Consider the following 25,352-nt stretch of genomic DNA (forward strand, 5'->3'; position numbering starts at 1 on the left):
GTAGTTCGTTTTCCACTTCAGGCTAATAACTACAACAGGGTAAAACCATGGCAGGCTGATAACAGTGTGATGTAAGCAACTCAGCTGCAGCTAATCAAATGAATAATTGGCGGGTTCGATTTTTAGGTGCGTCAGTACCAGTGAGTGAAGCAAGCTTCTTCCATCTGGTAGAGTTAGGTTATCAACACCTTAGCCTCGGAAACCCAGCCATTTTTTTTGTTACAAAAGAAAATCAACACCTAAGATCGATGAGTCAAATGTTGAACTTTTACTCCACCACAATCATTTGAAAACTTTAGTTAGGCTACTAGTTACTTTGTAGATTTTGGTTATTACATAACTTCAGCCCTATGTGCCATTTGAAAATCTGCTATTTTCAAAAGATTTTAATACATTTTAAACATAAATTGTGAAATGGGACATTCTGCATAATGAGTACTTTTACTTTTGGTACTTTAAATACATTTTGATGCCAATACTTTTGTACTTTTACTCAAGTTTACTTTTCTACATTGCAGTATTGCTACCTTTACCACCACTGAATGCAAACTACAAAATCAGCCCGGGGTTTCAAGCAAGCCCCAATATTGAACAGCCATTTGCTTCTCGACAGCCCCACCCTGAGGTGGTGAAAAGAACTGCAAGCTCCTGCTGCAAACAGCCAGACCACATAGACCACAAATGAGGGGAATATAGAAGCAATGACTGAAGTACATGTACAGACATGTTCCTCCAGAATCCTTCATTCTTTCCAGATCAGAATTTCATTTTTAAAAACTTGCAGCTATTCTACTATTGCATGCATACTCAACAATTACAACCATTAAGACAGCTTCAGTCTTTTAATTAAGGTATATTGCAGGGATTTCACATTTGCATTAGTAACAGCCTACATGAAGTGTATATAAGGCCATGGGGCCTTTAGCATATTATTTAGGTATCAAATGTAACAGAAAACAAATAGAAAGCTGATACTGAAATACAACCTCAATATGTTTTTGTTGCATCCAAAATAAAACTGTATTAATAAATAAAGGTGCTTGGAGAGCTTTTGTGCATGCGTGCATATACGTATGCACGTGTACTGCACTCCCATTGGAAAACACCTGATTTAAACGATGGGCCTATTTTTTTACATATCGGAGCTGACAGTTGATTTATAAATTAGTGGTGTATTTTTTTCCCTGCAATAAAAGACCAGCATTAAATACCAACAGCAGATTAACCTTCCGTCACAGTTGACATAAAAAAAAGAACAAGCCAAGAAATAGAACACTTAAATTAACGTCTTGTGGTCAATATTGCATAGCTGAGCATTTGGAGATATTACATTCTTTTTAAAAAATCAATAAGAGTCAATATAACAAGCAATACAACTGTCCATTAAAGTAAAATGCATAGCAAGTATATATAAAATAACAACAGTCAAATGGATAGCAAGTATATATATATATATTATATATATATATAAAAAAAATAAAAAAGTAAAATGCATAGCAAGTATATATCAAAAATAATAATAAAAAAAACAGTAGTTTAACAGTTACATCACAGCATTGGACAGCTTAAGACTTTGGATTAAGTGTAAAAAAAAGTTCACCACTTGCACAAAGAGAGTACCAGTACTTTGTTCTCTTCAGTCTTCAACTTTTCGGTCTGTCATTTAAATTAGACTAATAACTGATCCCAGAACTGCCTTAATGCCTGGTTTATGCTCCAACATACGATGGTGTCGTGCGCTAAAAATAGGCGACCATGTACAAGCTCACAACGCACTGCGTATGTCCGCAGTGCGTTGTGAGCTTGTACATGGTCTACTTTCAGCGCACGACACAGTCACACGACTAAATATAAATGTGGCTTCAGGCAACATGTACATGCTACAGATGCACTATATAAAAAACAATGTCAAACCTATATAAAAGAAGCTATACAAAGTCAAACCTACATAAAAGAAGCAAAATACAGATGCAGCATTCATATTATATAGTAATGAGGCATTTAAGGCACTTGAAATGACTGAATTCACAGCCAATTCTATGGCAACAGTCTATCAGTCCATCAGCAGTATGTCTCACAGGAAATTAAACCGTCTATGTAAACTATGTTCACATAACAAAAGCCACTATAAAGCATTTAAACAGGCAAAACTAAATTAAATTATTACCGCAGTCTTAAGATATACTGCACATTAACTTTTCTACCAATACATTGCATGCATCAGACTACAGATCTCTGAGCTCATGAGCAAATCTTCCACCCCTTTATACAAATCTCATGTATCTCTTTTTCTCATTTTGTTGAGGAGGAAATCAAGTCAAATCTGGGGGATAAGTTATGCTTAATTTTTAGTCTATCATACGGCTGTGACGCGTGCCTAGAAAAGCCGATCTACAATCTCACAAGGCTTCACATTGTGACGTGAGCTTGTAGAATGGCTATTTCCAGAGTGCAACACCGGTGGGCAGTTAAATATAAATCAGGCTTCACAGATAAGTGGACATTGTTATTATTTCTGCTCAAATATAAAACATCCTCTATGAACTTCTGCCAAATCTCCCGTATTATAGTAATTTCAGTAGGGAATTAAATTAGTACTAGTAATAAATGGTAATGAACTCGAAACAACAACGTTTTAGAAATCCCTGACTTCTCTAGGAATCTCTAAATCTAGCACCAGTTTACCCAGTGGAAAACGCATATCTACTCAGTTTTTGTACAAACTCAGTAAACAAACAACAATCTCTGATTCCAACTATGTTAAATTCACAGTTTGTGGTCTAGAAAAGAACGGCTAAAAGTGTCTTCTTGCTGACCTAATAGTATATCACATTTCAAAACCCTTACCCTATATGCTAGAAAGCATCCCCAACCTTTTGTGGTGAAAGGGACATCCTTTTAAGATAAGAATAATCCATTTCTTTCCTATGGGAAATGAAAAGAAAGAAGAAAAGAAAGTTAGTTGTTTGAGCTAATTAAAAACAGCATTAGCAACTAAAGTCTTATTGAGAACACAGCCTTTTACTTTGACATATTTTGTGTCATGTTTTAAGTCCAACTGATATACCCAAGGGGTGATATACACATATATACTGTATCCGTTTGGCCATTATTTTACTTTTTTTTTTACAACAGCAAACAATTTGCCCCGATTTCTAATCTTCGAAACGCGTAGGAATAAAAACCTCACCAGCTCCAAGTTGGTGTTGTTAGGCACATTCTTGTGGAACGTGTCTCACCACCACCACTCCAACATTTCGCTGCTTGTACATTTATAAATGAGTGACAAATACACTGTCTTGAATCTAACTGCCATTGACTTCTCCGGCATTGTGCCAAGCGTCAAGTGCCTATAGGGCCCTATAGCACCTGTAGGGTCAGTTTAAGACATTCAAATGCAGCAACATGTTTAAGGTGAAGGTCATAAGGTCATGTAAAGAGGTCATACTCACTCAGCTGTCAAAGCTGACATTCTCTTTTCCCTGGCTCTCTGGTGAACCATGGGGTCCAGGAAACACCTCTCTGACATGTCTTTTCTCCACTGATGTCTGGCTTCCCAACACTCTCCTCTGGTTCACACAAACACAAATTAGATTAAATTGTGTAAATGTTAAAATTGTGTATGAAAAATTGTTACATTATTGAAACCCCAAGACCATAGATTCCACCTCACCGTTTTCTACTGTGCATATTTACCTTGTATTCAATTGCTGCATGTATTTGTTGTATATTTTACTGTGTCATTGTTGTTCTCTTGCTGTGTTGTATAGCACTTTGGTTGGCTTTGGTCATCTTAGAATGTGCTCTATCCTACTATAATTCTAGTAACCTCACGGTGGTGTCTTGGGGGGACTCTTGATCAAACTGCGCATACGTCGTTGCCAGGTTTCGCGAGAGAAACAAGCAGCAAGGTCTATGAAAACGAAGCCAAACCAAACGAACCCTATACCACCAACATTGCCCCTACAGCGCTTACAGTACGCCGACATGGCAACACCGACACCCCGCCCACTCTCTGAGCACAATTCTTTCTGTGGAAAGTAAACACACCAGACGGACCCGGGGCGGGCGAGTAACATGCCTACGCCATTCTCCGCGCTGATATATATATATATCCGCCCGTGGGGAAGGGTGACTGCGGGCCGGGGGGTGCCGCGACGGGAGCGAAGGGGGGGGGGGGGGGGGGGGGGGGGGGCGCCACGACGGGACACGCGCGGGGGAGAAACCGCGCGACAGGACATGCATTAACCCCAAGTTTGCAACTACTTTCGTCTGCGCCCTTCACCGGGTATGGTCTAGTAAATACAATTTTAGTTGAGACATAGGTATTGTTAGAACAGTCACGCATACATGCTTTTTTTAATTGTAATTATTTCAAGTTAATCTAATTATCGTGGAATTAAACTACTCTTTTGAGTGGGAACCATCTGGTACCCCCTCAAGGACCCCTGGGGGTCCTTAGATCCCACTTTGAAAACCACTGTTTTAACTAACTGCCACGTTGACGTAACACATCTAAAAGATGGTGTGAAAACATAATTATTTTAAAGGTATTTTATGTGTTTTGTCTAATATTTATATGTACTCTATGGAGTGTCTGGAATAAAGTTTGAATTGAATTGCAAACAGTGGGTGCAGTTGTACGGAGGAGCTTGGTTAAAATAAGTCGAGTCAGTGCACCTTCATAATTCCGCCAAAGGAGCGAGCACGCCGATGGTTCCTGCTGAAGGGCGACTCAGGGTCAGGTACAGGTGTCCCGAAGCCCTGCTTTTCAAACTGCAAAACACAAAGAGATGGACGCAACTTTCAAACACACATTCAATAAGGTTGAATTTGCCTCTCTTATGTGCAGTGAGCGTAAGGGAGGGGTAGCAAGCGATGCAACACGGGGAGGGGGGGGGTCAGCAGGGGGGCCCGCCCGCCCGTAGCGTTGATACAAACCTTCTTACAGTAAAAAAAAAAAAAGAAAAATATGTTGTTAAAAAATAAATTAAATGTAATTGAAAAGATGGTAGTCCAAAATCACGAATCTTCCAAAACAAACAACAGGCTGTCACCTGTCACCTGACTATGATAGAAGCAGTACGTAGTCACGTAGCACATACATGGCAGCGGATCATTCAAAATGAGTAAGCGGAAATATCCCTTCGGTGGTGCCCAAAAGAAGCTAGAACAGCAGAGAAAAAAAAAATATATATAGCAAAACTACCAAAAATGTCTTTCACAAACGGATGCTACTGCAAGTCCCCGTGCGGGGGGACACTGAAAGTGTGTTTTCCAATGTTCTCTCAGAATGCAGTGGAGAAAAATCATTTTGCAAACTGGAAATGAGCAACAATAGACTGGGAAGTGCATCTATACATGACAACAGACTGAACCATCTAGCTTGTCCATTGAATCACCTGTTGCATACATTGGATTTTTCCGGCCTTATAAAGGACTTCGCCTTAAAAGAAAGCACTAATCATATCAGTACATCAAATATAGAACGTGCAGCGCTTAGCTTTAATTTATACCCTGCATGCTGTGTTTAGCCTTCATGTAATGTATAGTTGGACATTGGGCAGCTCTAACTGCAGTGCAGCTTTCTGAGAGAATGTGACAGCTGATAGTGTGTGGAGCAGAGGGCTTACAATGATGATTAGCACTTTCCCTGTGATGACCGGCTCTAATAATAATAGGCTAATTGCAAAGCACTAATTATAGTAATTTTGATAATGTCTAATAAACAATGTTGTTGTCCATCGATGCATTACGCACATTGCACATGCCGTCTGCTGGTGTTTGAGACACACGCACAGTCACACTTTCCTTAAGAGTAGTGGAGGAAAGTTTCCTATGTATCTCAGTTAGGAGCAAACATGTAGTAGTTTGTTCTAGCGATAGATAGACTTTACCATATGGGCTCATTGGGCTGTATGCAGACGAAATACATTTATGGCACCCAGCACCACCTATATTGCCATTTGCAAAAGGGCCCCCACCCCCCTCCTTGCATCGGGCCCCCGGGATAAAAATGTGTCAACCTAGTGTTTGGGAAACACTGCTCTAATGCTCTTCAGTTAAGGAATGACCTGAGAGTGTGAACCCACCTGTCTGATGAGTTTCTTCTTCTTGGAAGACTCGGGCATGCTGCTGACCTGCTGGTACAGCTCCCTGAGGGCGGCGGCCGTGTGGTTCTGACCCACGCCGGCTCCTCCTGTCCCGACGGAGGTGGAGGAGGCGGGGACGCTCTCTGGCACCACGTCCTCAACAGACTGGGTTCTGCCTCCACTCCCAGCACACAGTGCCAGGTCATCCTAGGAGGGCGAGAGACCATGAGGAATACGTGACACATGATAATAGAGAGAAATAAATCAAATCCGCTGTAAGAATCACACCGGTTGAGTATAAAATCGCTGCTGTCGGGTTACCTTGCATGTCCAAAACCGTTACTTTCCAGGAAATGGAAAAAAATAACCTGTTTTACAATGTGGTTATTTAGTCACAAGCTCTTGTTAAAACTTTTCATAGGTTAATTATTTATAAAAACCCACCAACAGACTTACTCTATTATGTATTTTTTTGTAGTGAATAAAACATTATCTGTATGGTAGAGCGATCGTCGCATATTGAAGTTAGAAATAGGAAGAAAATGCCACTATATCCAATCCATAATGGCTGTTACAGCATAATCAGCATTGTGTGTGTGTGAGAGAGTGAGTGAGTGAGTCAAAAAGAGAGAGAGAGCGAGGTAGGGGAAGAGAGACTGACCTGTGACTGAAGGTTTCTGGACCCGGTGAAGATTAATTGGGAGTATTCTTTAATATAGACGGGTGCCTTAGAAAGAACAGAACAATCAAATCAAAAGTTCACTTTTAAAGGCCAAACCGTCAACACCCGACTACATCAATATAATAGATTTTTGCAATGTGCACGTTATCGTTGTTTTCTTCCATCGTTCTTTCAGATGCCAATTCATTTAAACCATTCATTGTAATCTTTGTATGAAAGGTAGCCATGGGAATATAACAAATGAAGGCTCTCTCTAACGGGGAATATAAAAACATTCCCTCATCCATAAAACCTAAAGTGGGGATATTAGAATCTATATTTAATCTGTCCAAAGTGCTGGGATTAAAATAGTGATTCTGGAACGAGTAAATAGGAGAGCACTAGGGATGAGATGAACATTTCATGTCACGATAATTGTTATAAACGATATTATTGTGATAATCAAAATATGATTAAAACTTTTAAAAAGCCGCTTTTGTTAACCACTTGCACCCCAGCATCGATCCATATTCTGACGGAAACATTAGCCAAAAGTAGCAGATCTACAAGCTTGTAGATCTGCTATTTTTGATGAGATTTGGTGTAGAGTGAAACAAGAGTATACCAGGTACAGGTACAGGTCAGTTTTACTAAGTATAGTAACTGGATATGCAGCCCAGCAAAATTAAAGCTAATTGATCACAGTGTATGACGGAGGACAATTTCACAATAAATTAAAATATATATTTTTTTATCACGATAACGATTATCGTCATCTCTACAGAGCACTCACCCTGAACAGTTTCTGGGAGTGTTTGATGAGGAAGGCTACGCCGTTATTCAGTCTCTGGATGTTTCCATGCAGGCTGCTGGCGGTCATCTGTAATGCAAGCAAGCATGACCACAGAGTGAGAAGGTACATCGCTGCATTCATGCCATTGTTTGCACACGCATGTGTGCTTACAAATTAACGTTCCTTATCATAACGACTAAATTGTTCTCCATTAAATAACAAGTGTTAAATAGCTCTATATTCCAATAGCGATCATTGCTTGAGTGTTTGTTCAGTAATAGAGGTCTCTCCATCTCTCCAGTAAACAGAAAACAAATGTTCAGTATATCGGGATACAATTTTTTTTCCAATCAGAAGAGAGACCTCATACAGGATAAAACAGGAAGTGATGAAACAAAAAAAATGAAGACAAAATTGGAACACTACAGTATAACATTGAAGATGATAAATGGTCTTTGTACAGGTTGACACCTGAACATGTATTTTCTGTTTACTAAAGAGACTACAGTAAGTAAGCATGCCATCGGACAGAGCTATAGTCTAAAGAACCAATTGTCCTCGGGACCTACGTTTTTGGGGCAGATGATGTGCGGCGCGAACATGGTTGCAAGGTTGATGGCTGACATCTTGTTGACGTGCTGGTTGCGGGCCGTGTGGTAGAGCAGGTCCAGGAGGAGCTTCAGAAGGCTGCGGTTGGCTGGTGGCAGAAGCATGAAGAGCAGCTGGAAGGCTTCGATCCGACGCTCCTTATCGGGGACATCAGTCTTATTGCCCTCGTCATCGAACCGAGTCAGCTCTGAACAAACGCAGCAAGGGGTCAAAGTTAGGCTTTAACAACTTTAACCACAGTGGAGTTGTCCTCCAATCTCATGGATTAAAAAAAAAGATTCATGCGTCATGAATATGTCAGATGACTGACGTTTACGCAGGCTTTTCACATGAAGTCCGAGATCCACATTGGAGCCAAACCGTTTCCATGTAGTTCCCAAAATCCACATGATTACATTTGTTTTCCATTGGGCAAAAGATACTTTTTGGTATCACCTGCATTCAAATCCAAGTGAGCTGAAGTGATACCAAAATGTGAAAACATTGCACACTACTTATTGGTCAGAGAGAATTGTCACTAGCGTCATGACAGACTCCCCATTATTGCATGGAAGATCCCCAATACTGTTAACTCTTTGAAACTAGCCATTGTAAATGAGAAATGAATCAACATGGCCTATTTCTCACCTAAAATGTTATCAGAAATTGTTTTTGATGGACTGTACAGGTGAAATAGAGACCATTTCTAGACAGCATTTAACTTTAGCAGCTTTAACTTCCATATGCAGAGGGATGAACTTCGCTATGATGACCTGTCACGACCAGCTACATTGAGGGGTAACTATATGCAGTGGAAAACTAAGTAGTGTATGCATATATGGATTCATGTGCAAATACCCCCAATCTTCAGATGGGCCTGATAATGTCTGTGAGTGAGAAGGGGCTCAGGCATTTCTCCCAGGTAAGCTTTGAGCAACGTGGCCGCGTCGTTGGGGTGGAAGTCGCCCGTCTCCAGATCGATCTCCTCCCCGGTGTTCAGCATCTCCCTCAGGGCCGCCTGCCTCAAGCTGTGGCCGGGCACACGGAACAACCCCTCCACATGGAGGTCTGATGGGTGAGAGGGAGGAAGGATGGAGAGAGGAACACAGAGGAAAAATTGATATTTACTCGTGACCCATAAAAATGGGTCCGCGACCCATTGTTTGGGAAGCACTATTGCTAGACAAAGTCGGCAAGAGTGAGTGAAGCTAAAGTGTTATTTATACTTTGTAGTCTGGACAGGTCTGGTACGACACGTTGTGAGCTTGTAGATCGTCTATTTCCGGCGAGGCACACCATCAAACGGCTGAGTATAAAGTAGGCTTAAGAAGAGAGAGAGCGAGAGTAAAGTGCTTTCAGATAAATTATTGACTCAAGCGTTGGCTACCCGACTCCACTTTCAGCATGTGACATCATTCCCCTCCGTTTATAGAGCATGAGCTCATGCTCACTCGCGCCATCTCTCACCCTGTCATCCAAGTTCTTCATCTAATTCATTACAATAAGCCAACGGTTCTCAAAGTGGGGTCCGGGGACCTCCAGGGGTCTTTGAGGGGGTTCCCAGCTAAAGTAGTTAACATAGCATCACAATCGTTTTAACCACTTTATCTATTTAGATGTTGGGTATTCAAAACCAGGACATCTACAAGGTCACAGCGCTATATCTTCTATTTTGAATGTGTTTAACATAAATCTTCACACTGAAGATTGTGTGCACATCCCACGCCTGCATTTAGGCCAGGTGCTGGACATCAAGGGAAGAATCAAGGATAAGAAGAAGAAAGTCCGCACACTGTTCTCAAGCTAAAAAAAACCTCACTTTTTATTTATGCAATGTTTCGACCTTCTAGGTCTTCACCAGACAAATATCATAATGACAGACAAAAGCATCATATATATATACACAAACATTGGCCTGGGAGTCAGGAGGAGGAAAAAAAACACCCGACTCCCAGGTGTTGTATATCATCATTAGCCAATGTTTGTGTATATATGATGCTTTTGTCTGTCATTATAATATTTGTCTGATGAAGACCTAGAAGGTCGAAACATTGCATAAATAAACGTTTTTTGGAGCTTGAGAACAGTGTGTGGACTTTCCTCTTCTTATCCTTTAACATAAATATTCTCTTCTGGGGGTCCCTGGCACAAAACATTTTCAGATGGGGGTCCATGGACAAATGTATATCAATACTACTGCAATACTAAGCTGCAAAGACTGATGACGGAGCCTTGAACATCCATAGTGATATTATTATCAGAGTGACAATTGTAAGAGGAGGCCATGATTGTTATCATGACATCTTTGTTGTCCAAAAATAAGTGTCATAAAAATAATTGCCAATTATTATTTTTCTCTTTGCATTTTAGGCTTTGTAACAGGGCAGATAGGACAGATAACTTTAAAAAGCCTATTAATTAAGTATACAAAGACAATGACCGGCGGCACCAATAATCAAAATAATAATGTACTAGTACTACTATGGACAAAACAGGCCATTACACTTTAATTTAGTACTTTCAAAAATGATCATAAACGAGTTGCCTTGTGATGTGTTGTGAGTTTGTAGCTATTTTGGAAATGAATGTTTTTGGAAAGTTTTGTCTCTAAATGTCAAAAATAGGTACACCAGGTAGAAAGTGGTTCAAAGTTTAAAGAGTGTTCACAAAGAGGTTGAAATAATGATGGGAACATGGTATTTCTGTTCACTTCCTCCAGCTGTTTTTATAAATAGAAAATAATTGTATTTTAGCTCAAATAATGGCAATCAGGCGATTATGCAATAATTGTGACAGGCCTAGCAATGATACAAGCAGTACTTACTTTTACTCAGGTATTCAATAAGCTGATATATCTGTGCTATTCCTTCTTCAGTTAGCGGTGCACCAAAAACCACTCCTTTATCTGAAAGGCATCAAATGGCACCTTGTAATTACAGACGGTAGCAGACAAGACAGATGCAATTACACAATTCCTAATATTTTCACCTATTTAATTTCCCACGCTTGATCTACACTGGCTGCTGTGGTGCCTAGGCACAAGCAGATCAGAAACAGACTGTAGGGAAATGCACATGCATGATGACTAAATTGTCCTCCATTAGAGTGTAAGTGAGATGTTCTCTATATTCCAATAGCAATCATTGCTCGAGTGTTTGTTCAGCAACAGAGGTCTGCCCATCTCTCCAGCTCTTTGGTAAACAGAAAATACATTTTCAGATAGGGATACCAATTGTATCCAATCAAGAGAGAGTACAGTGAAATTGGGAGTGATGAGATGGAATAATGAGCAGACAAAATGGAACACGCTGATAAATGATCTGAGACTGTGGACGATTACTACAAAGAAAATACATTTTCACAAGCTCTCAGTGCGCCGCAGACACATTGAGAGCTTGTAGATCGGCTATTTTTGCTGCGCAACATGCTTCCATAGAAGACATGCTGGCTTCTATGGAATCCAAATGACTGAAATCAGTCGTAGTGACTGAGAACTTTAATCCATGGGTTTAGTTAGCCGAACCTTTCCGTTTGAGGAAGTTGAAGGAGCGCAGGAAGCCAGTGTGGGAGGGCAGCCTGGGAGCAGCTTCCCCTGTGAGCTGAGCAAACTCTTCCCCTGGGAGGTCGATGAGACGGGTGATGTTACTGAGCACCAGGTCAGTGAACGCCTGGGGACAGGGATGTTGTCACCATCATGAAATTGTACTTATTACAAATAATTTCTATTAACGGTTTTATTGTGTTTTTTTGGTATTGGATGTTGGAACATATAAATCAAAATTACATTTCAACTTTTTTTCTTTTAGGCTTTGTAAACAAAAAGGTCGTCGAATCAAAATGTAATCAAAATAAATAATGTATTATGGCTAAAACAGGCCATATTTAATGTATACTTGGAATTGCTCACAACACGCTGTGAACTCGTATTTCTGCTATTTCCGCTATTTTTGAAAATGTAGGAAACATGTTCAACAGATACATTTAAAAACATTATGGGAAACTATTATGACGATTATGCAAACATAGTTGCGATTATCTCTAATAATTGCGACAGGCCTACCTGGGGACAATCGTGTCTCAAGCGCTCCACAAAGAAGTCTGGGTTGAAGATCACCGTCTTCATGGGGGAGCCTACGGACTCATGGTTGACAATGCACACTGTGCTGCTGTTGACACATACAGTAGAAAAGAGAGGGGTGGAGAGAGAAAGAGAGCAATGGGGAGAAGTGGGATGAGAAAGCTGGTCTAATCCCTTTCAAGGCATTTAGCAGATGCTCTTATCCAGAGTCAGACAAATGACCATATCGTCGCTGTCGGGAATAAACCTCTTATCTCCATATTCAAACTTGTTTTTGTTTTTTTTAGAAATAAGCACCCTACTTGATCATACTACAGTGTCGAACAAAAGCATCAAAAGTAGCAAATCTACAAGGTCGAAAAGCCGCGTGAACACGTTTTGAGCTTGTAGATCTGCAGTACTACTTTTAAATTTGAATCTTGAAAAGGATATAATGAGGTTTCCACCCGTCAGAGAGAGTGCAAAGGAAAAACTAAATTTAGGCATTTAGCAGACACTCTTAATCCAGAGCGATTAACAGTAAGCAAGGTAAACACAGTGTAATTACATCAAGTGCATAGAAATAGTAATCTACGATCATAGCTCATACTAAGAGCTACAAATGACCTGGATACCAGATAAAAATCAAACCTAGCAAGCATTGGTTCTCAAACATTTTCATGTCAAGGACCCCCCAGATTGACAGATGTTAGGCAACGCACCCTCATTTTAAAAGATTTTGTGTCATAGAGAATATTTTTTAGTTTTCCATTACATTTTGTACACAATTCTACACTGTAGGTGGCGAGATAACAGTGGAGAGAGTTAAAGATGTTACCATTCTCTCATTGGGATAACTTCTAGCTGAAAAGCTGCTGAAATAATAAAACCGGGATAGCATCTGTGTCATTTTAGATTGAGCTAAAAAGCCTTATTCTATACTTTGGCTATTCAAAAATAGCAGATATACAAGCTCAAATCTGCTATTTTTGAAAAACCATGACAATTTGTGCAAATCTTTGAATATATTATTTTAAAGTGAACAATTTTAACTCAAATGGTTGCTTCTGGGGGTCCCTGGAATAAAATATTTTGATATTGACATGAAAAGGTTTGAGAACCACTGATATATACAGATACGTTTTTCAGAAAACTGTTAGGATTTAGAAGACCTTTCGACCTCAGGTCTTAATGGTTTTGATTGATTGATGTACTTTATTTAGTAAGACATGAGAACAACAGTACATGAAAGTACGAATTCACAATACAAGGTCTACTAAACTGGAAGACTCATTAAGCACTGAGTTGTTTAAGATGAGATCCCCATGCACACAAATCATGATGGGTTGTTTAAATTAAACTGGGCTAAGCACCCCAGAACCTAGCCATGGTGGTGCCATGTCCCCCAGGTTTATAGCGGTGTTCGATTTTTGTTACATTGACAACTCTCACATGTACATAAACGTTCAGATTTCAAATATGAAGTGCTTACCCCCCGAGCCACGGATGTTACAAGGCGATGCGACCCGCGATAAGTACCTGTATCTCTCGTATTGTTCAATAAAAAGCATTTTAATCCCATCGCCGGCCATTTTCTCCAAATTGTCGCTGATACTTTCAACCATGCGACACTAATGGTTGGGAGGTGTATTGCACTCTGATACATTACAACAACAAAAAAAGAAAAAAAAAAGTTAATGGCCGGCGATGGGATTAAAATGCTTTTTATTGAACAATACGGGAGATACGGGTACTTATCGCGGTCCGCATCGCCTTGTAACATCCGTGGCTCGGGGGTAGGGACTTTATATTTGAAATCTGAACGTTTAAGTACATGTGAGAGTTGGCAATGTAAACAAATCGAACACCGCTATAAACCGGGGGGACATGGCACCATGACTGTCAGTCAGTCATGTTTCAGGGCTACCCAGAACCAACATGCTATTTAAATAACATTCTTAGCATGTGTGGTCAAGCAACCCGTACATGTCACATAACATAAAAAACATAAGAGTTATAGATATGGGATTATAACCCGCCCCCGAACTGTTTACTGTATATGTTTTTGTTTTCAAACTGTTTATATGATGTTTTGCATAGTAGATCAATCAGGGTTATAGAGTTATAGGGTTTTAGACCAGAGATAACGTGTTAGCTTTTCAGGCTAACTAACTAGCTAGCTGCTGTAGCTCAACAGCTGTTGGTTACATTAGTTAGTGTCTCATCATACGCTCCAGTGGTTTCATTTCATTAGACGGTAAACACAACACGTAGTTATTATCCCAAACAATGAACGTTAATCGTCAGTATTCAGTACCTTTGGTTTTGTATTGTTTTGTTGTCTTTGTGCTGCAGATTGTTTGGAGCCTCCATGTTCTTTTTGAATGTTCCGCTGTTTTCCTCATTGGCGGTGTTGCCAGATTTTGTGAGAAACATAAGCAAGCAACCAGGTCTTCTTCTTTTGGCTTATGCAACCAGGTCTATGAAAACAAGCCCAAAAGAAGCGACTATGAGCAGTGAGCAGCACTATTATGATATGGCCACATGAGCACTTCGGCTATTTGAAAATAGCAGGTCTACAAGCTCACATGGCGTCGCATGACTCGCATCGGAATGCGTGGTGAGCTTGTAGATCTGCTATTTTCAAAACTTCTTGAAATAACATGTGGAATATTTGGAATATTTTTGTAACATTCTAACAACACAAATCTGGCTCCCTGGCACAAAAAATCTTTCAGATGGGGGTACATAGGGATAAATACATATTAATTTGGGGATCCTTGACATGAACATATTTGAGAACCTTTGGTTTACTTTAAATAAGAAATAAACATTTAATAGGAAACAAGATCAAATAAGCAACTGCACTTTAGAAACAAGACCAAGTCGCTCATAGTAAGCCGACATGGCAACGCTGCTCATTGATCCCGCCCATAGAGTTATGCCCCTAGGATGTGATTGGCTCACATCTTCCTGTTCTTTTTGGGGTCCGTTGGTAGGCAACGGCATCCGTTGTCGATGCATTACCGCCATCTGCTGGATATTTGTATCCAGTGTTGGAAAAAGTGTGAAAAAGTATTTTTATATTGCAGTATTGATACTTTTACTTAAGTCAAAAATGTGAGTACCTTTTCCACCACTGATAATGATAATACATTTTATTTATATTGCACTTTACATTTGAAACAAATCTCAAAGTGCTACAGTGCACAGCCATATTACATCACATAAAAATCAATTTAACTTTTCTTCACATTTTTGATGTCAGAAGACCCACAGACACGACACGGAAACGGCCAGGCAAGACTGCAAAGTTCACATGGCAGGGGTCAGAACAAGAGGATCAAACAGAGAGGACCAGTTTAACTGGCAGGGATCAGGTAGAGCAGTGGTTCTCAACTCAACCAGTGGTCTGGTAGCCTCGGAAACCCATGGCTTTTTTTTTTTTTTTAGTGGTAAGGGGCCAGTTGCACCACCTCACACTAAGTTCAAACTTAGCCTAGTTATAGCTTAACCCATTTAGCCCGGAAAGTATGTGTCATTTTTAGATTTCTTTGGCTATTCAAAAATAGCAGATATACAAGCTCATAGCGTGGCACCGTGTGCCGCGCTATGAGCTTGTAGATCTGCGGTATCAAAAGCGCTTCAAAGCACCTTGAGTTCGACCTCCTGTTGAAAGTGTCTTTCATTACTGTTGCCATCCTCCTCTGCAGCTCTGTTTGAAGCTGCATCCGCCCCCGACCTTTCCACAGCACACTCAAAGTCCGTCCTCTTCTTATTCAGCATTGTGCTCGCTCCTCCACTCGAGTATCTGTTAGAGAGACACAGAGACAATGCCGCGCGGCCGTACTTCCGGTCGCAGCGAGGCCGGAGCCGGTCCAGAGTCCTCTTGCAGGCCCTGCGGAAGGTATGCGAGGAGATGCAGAAGAGGAGGGGGTCCAGGGTGCTGTTGATGTACCACAGTGGCAGCGAGAGGTAGGCCTTCAGGACGGTGTTGACGGAGAGGATGGTGTGGGACCACACCTCCACGTACACCTGCATCAGGGATGAGGCGATGTCAGGGAAGTTGCACACGAAGAAGGCCACCACTACTGCACCTATAGAAAAAAAGGCATCCAAAGATTAAACAGATATTTGGAAGAAAAACCTGATTTAACGTCAAATTTGACCACTTACAACCTGATGTCCCTATTCTGGGCATGTCATTATAGTCAAAAATGCTCAAACATCTTCAAAATGTGTCAAAAGGAAATAAAAAAAGAAGTATATCTACAAGCACACAACGTGTACCATCACAAGGCCTTGTGAGCTTGTAGAGTGTCTGTTTTCTCTGTTCATTGTACAACAAAGTATAAAGGGCTTAAATGGTTAACCACAAAACTGTTCTTTCGTTATTATTTCTATATTAACGGAAGTCCGTTTTTGGTTTGGGTTGATGTGTTTCCAGTGTTTGGTTATGGACGTATGAGTTGGTGTTCTATCTAAGGATTTATCAGGAAGGCCAAAAAGTACAGTAGGCTACTGTGCATAGCATAATGTATACCTAATATAAAGTGCATCAAAATGCTTCATAAAACCTATTGACAAATCTAAAGGTCAGCATGGTTGTTCTTCTTTTAAATGTCGACAAAAGAGGCCTAGTTCTGCGTGTGTCTATCTTACCCATGAGCCTCAGGGCTCTCTTCTCATTTAAAAGCAGTTCCCCGTTCGGCCGGTGCAGGACAACGCTCCTACTGCCTGACAGAGTGAGGCCCAAACGTCTTCTCTGATGGCCATTTCTTCTCAGGTGGATCAGGATGAGCAGGTACAGGGTAAAGATGGCAACCAGTGGCATCTGGAATTGGAGAGTGCTTGTTGACCACTGTACCAGAGATATTATAGTTAACTAAGACTAAAACTAAAAGCGAAAGAGTAATTTTGTTAAACTGAAACAAAAATAAAAGCCGAAGCTTGTTAAAAACTACTTTCCTCCTCCACCCAGGATTTGAATCCAGTTTCCTGCGCAAGTGCTTTTTTACCATTGAGCTAACAGAACCTGCCTGCTTGCTCAGGGGATAGATTGAATCTTGACCTGATGCCTGATGGTCAAAATTTGTGTCAAATCCTGTGGTCTAGGTGAGACATGACCTTTGACACGATCTAAATGTCTCATTAGAAGAGCAGGGAGACAAAATACAACCACCCCAATTGTATAAGTAATATTTTATTAACATACTCTACCATACAGATTTGACAAAATTACATTTTATTCATTAAAAAATAGTTAAATAGTGCTGCTTTCAGTATATTTTGATGCCAATCCAAAACTTTTGTAATTTTACTCAAGTAAAATTGTGAATTGAGGACCTTTAGTAAAACAAAAAATGTACTTCTTCCACCACTGGTATCTTCAACTCTTACCAGAAAGAAGAAGCTTGCTCTCAGCAGTAAGGCTCCTTTGTAAATATGCGCAGGGTCAGGCTCCGTCATCTCACACATGGTGGAAACAAGGAAAGCGTCCTCTGGTCGGGTGGCGGTGTAGTCAAATATGCACGCACGAGCCTGCCCATACACCAGGGCGAAGGGCACTGCCGAGGCCAGAGAAATGACCCACACACACAGGAGGCAGTGCCGCCGAGACTTCTGTTGACAAAGAAAAAGAAGGGAGAATTTACATTTGTATATCGTTGCTGTCGAGCAGAAACCTCTTATCTCCACATTTTAACTTTTTGTGTTTTTCGTAAATGAATGCCCTTAACTACAGTGTCACACAAGTATCAAAAGTGTCTAGTATCTGCTACTTTTGCTATTTTTGAATTTGAATCCTGAACAGTTTTGGACGTATGAGGTTTCTACCCAACAGAGACAATTTGTATCCTTTTTTTTACCACTTGAGCCAATGGTCATAATACAAACAGTGATAATAGCCGTTGGTTTTCATTTAATCTGACAGATGGCAGACGTCCGCTTTGTTCAACTCGGACTGCAAAATAGCACACACACAACGGCATACAACTAGGGGAGAGTGGGGTAATGTGAGCAAATTTTTCTATAGTATAGTAGTATTATAGCTGACAACACTTGAAAAATGTACCTGCACAAAAAGAGCATGTGGTGCTAGAGGAAAGGCTAAGAGGTCACCAAAATCAGCAGAGGTCATCCGTGTAGGGTCCATCCTTGCTGAGTTAGATTAGACTAGATTAGATTTTGGGATATCTGTGTGTATTTGGACATTTTGGCCTAATAGTGGTGCTAGAGGAAAGGCCAATGGGTCACCAAAATCAGCAGAGGTCATCCTCGGGGGAGCATGGAGATGCACAGCAAATTCCATGGTAATCTAACTAGTAGTTTTACACACGTGTTGACTGACCAGACAGTATTGCCATCCGTAGAGCTAGTTTGTTTATGCTTGTGAATTGTATACCGTAAAGTTTACGGTATACGACTTTTACGGCGTAAACAGTGCATTTGCGATCAGTGTTTATTATTTATTCATACAATCATTTTATTTTTTGTGTGAACTTCATCCTAGCCATTTTAACCGCACTTAAACTCTATATACTTTGTTGACTGGGGTCCCCCAGGGGTCGAATTGGTGTATCCTTCCTATTTTCCCACTTTGCTTTCATCACCTCGGCAAAAATAGCTAATCTACAAGCTCACACTTGTACATTGGCCTGTCTTGTTTTCTATTGACTCAACCCCATTAGCGCGCTTTTTATCTCCGCCAGGCCGAAAGGCAAAACACATTCTTTGATATTACTCCTACAGATTTTGTCCAAACATCACACAAATCGGTACACAGTATCTCTATAGTCATGTGATCAACACGGATCTGTCCGACTTCCCATATTCCATCCTGATTGCCTAAGATTGGCTTCCAAAGTTTGCAGGATTGGTTTGTTTTGAACAAAATGCCTCAAATCATGAACGCAGCATGCATTTTCAGTAACATTTTGGACGCATATTCCCACTAGGTCGAGGGAGAAATGCCACCCTTTTCAGCAGGTCTAATTTAGCAATACACATTTTTGTGAAAGGCCTAAGAAGAAATGCCACCCTTTTCACATTGGCCTATTATAGCGCCACCAGGAGGCCACAATAACCTACCTGACCTGGCGGAGACCTGTGCTCCGAAGAGCACTTTTTCTAGTTTGATTTGTTTTTTTCACTGTTCGATTGTAGAAAAGCAGAGCACAATAATCATGAAAGAGCGAAAGTCACATATAGTGAATTAATATCTCCATCTCAGTTAGAAGCTTACACCCACATACCTTCAGAGTGGAGAGAGGCCACAGCGTGTGGCAGATGGCGGCGTAACGTTCGGCGGTGAATGCCATGATCACCCAGCTGGTGGAGGCACAGTAGATATGCCGTACCATGAAGTAGGCCTTGCATAACGTCTGGCCCAGGCGCCACGGGTAGCTCTCCCAGTAGTAACGATACACAGTCACTGGTATGGTCAACAGCTGCAGAATGTCTAGGAGCCAGAGAAACGCATCTGTGTCATTTTTTGATTTCTTTGGCTATTCAAAAATAGCAGATATACAAGCTCATAGCGCGGCACCGAGTGCCGCGCTATAAACTTGTAGATCTGCTATTTTTGAAAAATCTTGAAAAAGTTTGCAAATCATTGAATATATATATATTTTTAAGCAAACATTTGTAACTCAAATCTTTGCTTCTGGGGGGGTCCCTGGAACAAAACATTTTGAGATGGGGGTCCGCGGCCAAATACATATCTAAAAATGTTTTCTAAATCCTAACAGTATGTTGCTATATCAGTGGTGCGCCAACTTTTCCATGTCAAGATGTTGTTCCAGGGATCCCCAGAAGCACAAATCGGAGTTAAAAATGTTCGCTTTAAAAAATATAGATATATTCAAAGATTTTCACAAATATACAAGCTCATATGAGCTTGTATATATCTGCAATTTTTAAAAAAAGACAAAGAAATCTTAAAATGACACAGATGTGTTCCCGGTCTTAATGGATTCATGAATGCATTATAATAAGCTTATGATACTGTATAAGTATCGTTATAATCATAAAAGATTATAACGCGTTTTATTATTAGGCCTACTTATAAGGTCAAGTATAAATGCATGCTTATCAGATGGGTGGGCCATGTGCATTTTCAGAGCATGTTTATTTTTTAACGATCAATCAATTGATTATGTTCCACCTTGGATCAATGACACCTGTTAGTATACTTTAAGTTCTTATTTTACTGGTATCACTTTTTAATGTTAATGTTTTAGTATCATTCGTAGGGCTTTGCCAATTATTTGGGGGCCCACTTGCAGTACCCATGCAGCCCACAAGTAGAACCCGGCCCACAGGTTGAGAACCAGTGGAGTAGTGTACCTGATGCCACCAGGCTGAGGAGGTAGAGGCGGATAGCACTGACTCTCATATGAGCATCCATGATGAGCGTCACCATGCTCACACCATTGAACAACACCTGTAGAACACAACGACACGACACGTTATAATCTGACGAACCCTAGAGTTCCAATTCTGGGGCGAACATTTGGCAAAAATAGCAGGTCTATAAGCTCACAATGTGTTGCAAAATGCGATGTGAGCCTGTAGATCGACTATTTTCCGGAGAAGACATTTGGTGTAGGTACCAAAGTCTCGCCTTGTCACAAAGGGCGACCGGGCTTTTGCCGTTCGGGCCCCTGGCCGTGGAACTCACTGCCTGGGGACCTCAGGCAGGCAAACTCAGTGTCCTCTTTCAAATCTCTTCTAAAAACTCACCTTTATCTCATATCTTTTTCCTAGATTATGAATTGTTGTACTATTTATGAAATTAATGTCTGATTTGGATTGTATTTTTTAACTGTTGTTATTGTAAAGAACTTTGTAACTTGTTTTTGAAAGGTGGTATATAAATAAAGTTATTATTGTTGTTATTATTATTATTATTATTATTATTATTATTATTATTATTATTATTATTATTATTATTATTATGATGATGATGATGATGATGATGATGATACTGACATGATACTGACCATACTGACATGACACTGACCATGATACTGACATGACACTGACATTATACTGACCATGATACTGACATGACACTGACATTATACTGACCATGATACTGACATGACACTGACCATGATGCTGACCATGATACTGACCATGATGCTGACCATGATACTGACATGATACTGACATGATACTACTGACCATGATACTGTCATGATACTGACCATGATGCTGAACATGCACAACACACACACACACACACACACACACACACACACACACACACACACACACACACACACACACACACACACACACACACAATCTTTTTCAATGTTTTATAGGATTAAAGCGAGTGCACAATCATACCCCAAGCAAGAAGATGACACTGTAGAATATGGTCATGGGGACAGCGACGGTCAGCGGCTCGCTCTTGGAGGTGCTGATGTTGAGCTCGGGCACCGGGTTGACACATGGGGAGCTGGCGTTACAAGAAGAAATGAAGGGGGGTTCTGTCCCGTTCATGCCTTTTCAACCTGAAAAAAATAAGAAAATAAAAGTAGTAGTTTTTACAACTTTGGGTGGGTGGGTTCACAGCAATGGTTCTTAATTTCAGGTGCACCAATTAGGGGTCCAAATGGAACCTTACTGCACTAGTATCCATTTAGGGCTAGGTTTATGTAAACCTAATATTATTGACTCTTTTTGTATGTTGTAGAATTCTGACAAAAATGTCCATCCCAAGCCGGCATGGTGATGAAATCTTCAAAACCCTTTGCTGACCACTATCTACATTGAGGTACAGCAAATGAACACAAAGAATAAATATACAGTACATCTGAACATTTGCATAAAAGTTATTCTCCATACAGTACAAGTCTTTCATGTAAATTAGTCTGAGGACATATCAGTGCATAACCTGTTACTTTATTTTAATTTAAAGTAGCCAATTATTTTGTACCCATTTATCTCCGCAATGTAGTCATTATGACAATTAATTCCTCTCCCACACACATTTCTTTGTGTTGTCACTGCTGGTGTACCCTATACAGTATTGGCTCACCTGCCAGTGAGGCAAACTGTTACTTGATCAGCAGAGGCTAAAACCAAATGACAAATCCAAAAGGTACAGAACATGCCAGAGATTCTTATGTTAAAACCCATTATTGAACAATTGACAGTGAATCTGTATTAACAATGTGCATATTGGATTATATGAGGCAGAGACTTACCTTCATGAGACGGAGAAGAAAAGTGAAACAGCAGACCCCTCTGTGGCTGCAGAATCCAAGCTCTTAGCTTCAATCTAACCGAGACCATCTCTCACTCTCTCTCTCACCTAACCCCCATCATTAACGTGATGCCCATTATGAGCCTTTGTGTGTCACCAGTCCTTCGATTCTGGTGTTATAGCTACACCAAAATGAGGGCCATAGTCTCTGAACAGAATATAATGATCAGGAGTTTGAGACTCTTCAACTCTTTGGTGTGCAATAGTTAATCGGACTAATCGATTTAATCAATTAAAAAAATAGATTTATTTTAACAAAATAATTTATTTTGGGGAAAAGATTTGGGTGATATACTGTACAGTATATATGGAGGAATGCTAAGGAGCAACGTAAAAACATAAACCCTAAGTCTACAATAACAAAACAAGATCTTTAACCACATGAACCCTACTGTGCTTCTTCTTGGTATGTCATAAAAGTACATACATAACCAAATATGATTGCAATGTTGAGATCCTATAAATAAAAGTGTTGCATTTAATAAATCCTTACATTACAACGCAGTCATTCACATTTAAACCACATATAAACGTATTTGTGTGTTTTGAATTTGGAATTACAGTTATCCACAGCCCAGGGGTCCTTGCGGGGGTTCCACTGGGTCCCCAGCTAAATGAGTTATTATAGCATCAAAATTGATTGAATTGATTGAAACCTTTATTTATTCTGCAAAAGAGCATTGAGGTTTACCCTCATTTGCAAGGCTGTCGAGATATACAAAAATCAACAATTAGACATATACAGATATAAAACAAAAACAAAATAAAACCACAACAGAAAATCAGTAAGTTAAAAATTACATGGTGAGGTAGGGAGATTTAAGGACAGGTTATTAAATTGTCCATAGGATATTGTGGTATAGATTTTTAGCGCGAGTTGTAGAGTGTTCCATGAAATAGGAGCATCAAAGCAGAAAGCAGATTTTCTGACTGAACAGGTGGAACTAAGCCAGTCGCTTGAGCGGGTCTGGTAAGTGCTTTATTCCCACTCTAACAGCAATGTGATGTATGGTAACAATCAATCAATAGCCTTAAAAATAAACCAGTGCCTATTTCTCCTCAGAGAGGGAAGATCAACCTACCTTGTCACTCAGCACCTAAGTGCATGAAAATGCTTTGTGCCAGGGACCCCCAGAAGAGAAGATTTGTGATTAAAAAAAAAGAATATTCAACATTATTCATTTTACATTAAAAAAAAAAAATCGCAGTAAAGTGACACGCTGTGAGCTTGTAGATCTGCTATTTTTTTAAATCTAAAATGACAGATGCTGTCCCGGTTTTAATGGGTTAACCCTGTTCGATACTTCAGCTATTCATTCATAGCCGATGTACAAGCTCACAATGACGTTATCCTTGACATGAAACGTTTTTGAGAACCACTTGCTCCGCAGAACACCATTCATACAGTACACTGTACATACACCTACAAATTAACACCACCACCCCCCCTCTCACAAGCATCATTAATCCTTACAACATAGAGTATAATTGTAAATGGCTAGCGGTATGATTAGAGCACTGTGACATCTACTCCTGATATCCCAGCATCTCTTGCCATGGCATAGAAGTGTCCTTGTTTCTCAAACAGGTTACTGGGAGAGTCAAACTCCACAATTTTACCAGCGTCCAGCACCATCACTCTGTCAGAGAGAGAGGGAGAAAGAGGAGGGAAATATAATCGTTTCTGTCGAGTGGAAACCTCATGTCCAACACTGTTACTTTTCAGGATTCAAATTCAAAAACATCAAAAGTAGCAGATCTGCAAGCTCGAAACGTGTTTGACGCTGTAGTATGATCAAGTAGAGCGTTAATTTATGAAAAAACACAAAAAGTTAATATGGAGATAAGAGGTCTCTGCCCGACAGCAGCGATATACACATCATATATCGTTGTTGTCAGGCGGAAAACCTTGTAGGTTCAAAACAGTTACTTTTCAGGAAATGGAAAAAATAACCTGTGTTCCAAATGGATCCAATGCAGTTATTATGTAGCGAAAAGCTCTTGTTAATACTTTAGTGATACTAGTGATTGAATATGTGTCCTGGCCCCCCACTGTCAATCTCCACTTCTTTCAGAGAGTTTGCTCCAATCAAGTCTGCAAGCTCTCGAATTTGGCAAAACATCTACCGTCATACTGCAGATGTCCTTTTCCTTCCTTACTTTGTCGAGCTATTTTCTTTTTTATGGAAGTTTTCCAGAGTTCAAACGGAGGGGCTGTATGTATGAACGCAACATTCCACAACTATCCCTTGCATCGGACATGCAAGGGATTTTATGCATGCAGGACCCTTAAGTCCGGGTAATGTATGATTTGTCTCCAACCGCTCTATGTGTGAATGGACGCAGTGATTGTCCGGTGAATTTACATTTAGCGAGTGCCGAGTGGACATGTTGATGATGCTTCTATTGTTGAAAAGTGGAGCCTCTCCTCCTCCCGAGGTGTATGGATAGAGAGAACTGAAAACCAGTTTAATCATTCTGCTTTCTATTAGCGTTTGAGTTCACCAATCGAACATAAACGTCTCTTTACTACTGCGGTAGCCTAATTGTAGACAACGAGCAGTGCACACTTGGCTGTATATAGAGACCAATGCCTTTGATCCTCCTATCGCCCTCAGGCTGTGCCTGTGTTATACTTACATGGGAGTAGCTAATGTGTGCGTCTACTAGCCAGACCCCGCACCTCAACAGAGTATTTACCGTGATGTGTTAAAGCATCCGAAACGGACATTCTCCTGTTACCCAACACCGGACAATGTCCTGACCTGATTCCCTGGACATTTTCCAGTGTTCATAATGTGAAAGTGGGTGTGAGAACGGAGGAGCAGAGCAGAATAAGGACGTGAGATGAAGTTTCTCCGTGCCGTTCAGCTGTGCCTTTGTCT

The 25,352-nt window shown here is 40.4% G+C and overlaps 3 protein-coding genes across 4 annotated transcripts in view; all 3 read right to left on the minus strand.

The window, feature by feature from the left end:
• Positions 1-829: 829 nt before the first annotated feature.
• Positions 830-14,586, minus strand: LOC311058963 (rho GTPase-activating protein 19-like). Of its 2 annotated transcripts, none has more exons than XM_084076523.1 (12): positions 14,509-14,586; positions 12,195-12,300; positions 11,658-11,802; positions 10,959-11,039; positions 8,993-9,202; positions 8,116-8,342; positions 7,547-7,633; positions 6,754-6,819; positions 6,093-6,299; positions 4,681-4,776; positions 3,453-3,569; positions 830-2,925 (listed from the first exon to the last, which is right to left on the minus strand). In XM_084076523.1, exons 1-11 carry the CDS (start codon positions 14,562-14,564, stop codon positions 3,453-3,455), a joined length of 1,398 nt encoding a protein of 465 aa, XP_083932649.1. In that variant the 5' UTR covers positions 14,565-14,586; the 3' UTR covers positions 830-2,925. The 2 variants fall into 2 exon arrangements, with proteins under 2 accessions (XP_083932649.1, XP_083932650.1); XM_084076524.1 differs by having other exon boundaries at positions 830-2,920; positions 3,449-3,569.
• A 1,250-nt stretch (positions 14,587-15,836) lies between these two features.
• Positions 15,837-21,701, minus strand: LOC311058559 (pyrokinin-1 receptor-like; the record flags this gene model as incomplete). The annotated part of the gene is made up of 6 exons (XM_084076022.1): positions 15,837-16,288; positions 16,854-17,025; positions 17,592-17,813; positions 19,445-19,650; positions 20,538-20,634; positions 21,546-21,701. 6 exons carry the CDS (start codon positions 21,699-21,701, stop codon positions 15,837-15,839), a joined length of 1,305 nt encoding a protein of 434 aa, XP_083932148.1.
• A 1,927-nt stretch (positions 21,702-23,628) lies between these two features.
• The window catches only part of abcc2 (ATP binding cassette subfamily C member 2), a 55,063-nt gene continuing 53,339 nt past the window's right edge, over positions 23,629-25,352 (minus strand). Inside the window, exon 32 of the mRNA XM_084076623.1 lies at positions 23,629-24,107. Coding sequence (XP_083932749.1) covers positions 23,978-24,107 — 130 coding nt within the window. The 3' untranslated portion in view covers positions 23,629-23,977. The remainder of the gene's footprint in view (positions 24,108-25,352) is intronic.

The sequence above is a fragment of the Gymnoscopelus microlampas genome (assembly GCF_963454915.1).
Source record: "Gymnoscopelus microlampas genome assembly, chromosome: 13".
Classification (NCBI taxonomy): domain Eukaryota; kingdom Metazoa; phylum Chordata; class Actinopteri; order Myctophiformes; family Myctophidae; genus Gymnoscopelus; species Gymnoscopelus microlampas.

What these genes read in the sequence shown, in the direction of transcription:
- LOC311058963 (XM_084076523.1), bottom strand. Translation starts at nt 14,564, where the DNA reads ATGGAGGCTCCAAACAATCTGCAGCACAAAGACAACAAAACAATACAA. An exon ending in TATTGAATACCTGAGTAAAA is followed by an intron (nt 9,203 to 10,958) that starts GTAAGTACTGCT and finishes CTCACCCATCAG; the next exon opens with ACCTCCATGTGGAGGGGTTG. An exon ending in AGAAGAAACTCATCAGACAG is followed by an intron (nt 4,777 to 6,092) that starts GTGGGTTCACAC and finishes TGTGTTTTGCAG; the next exon opens with TTTGAAAAGCAGGGCTTCGG.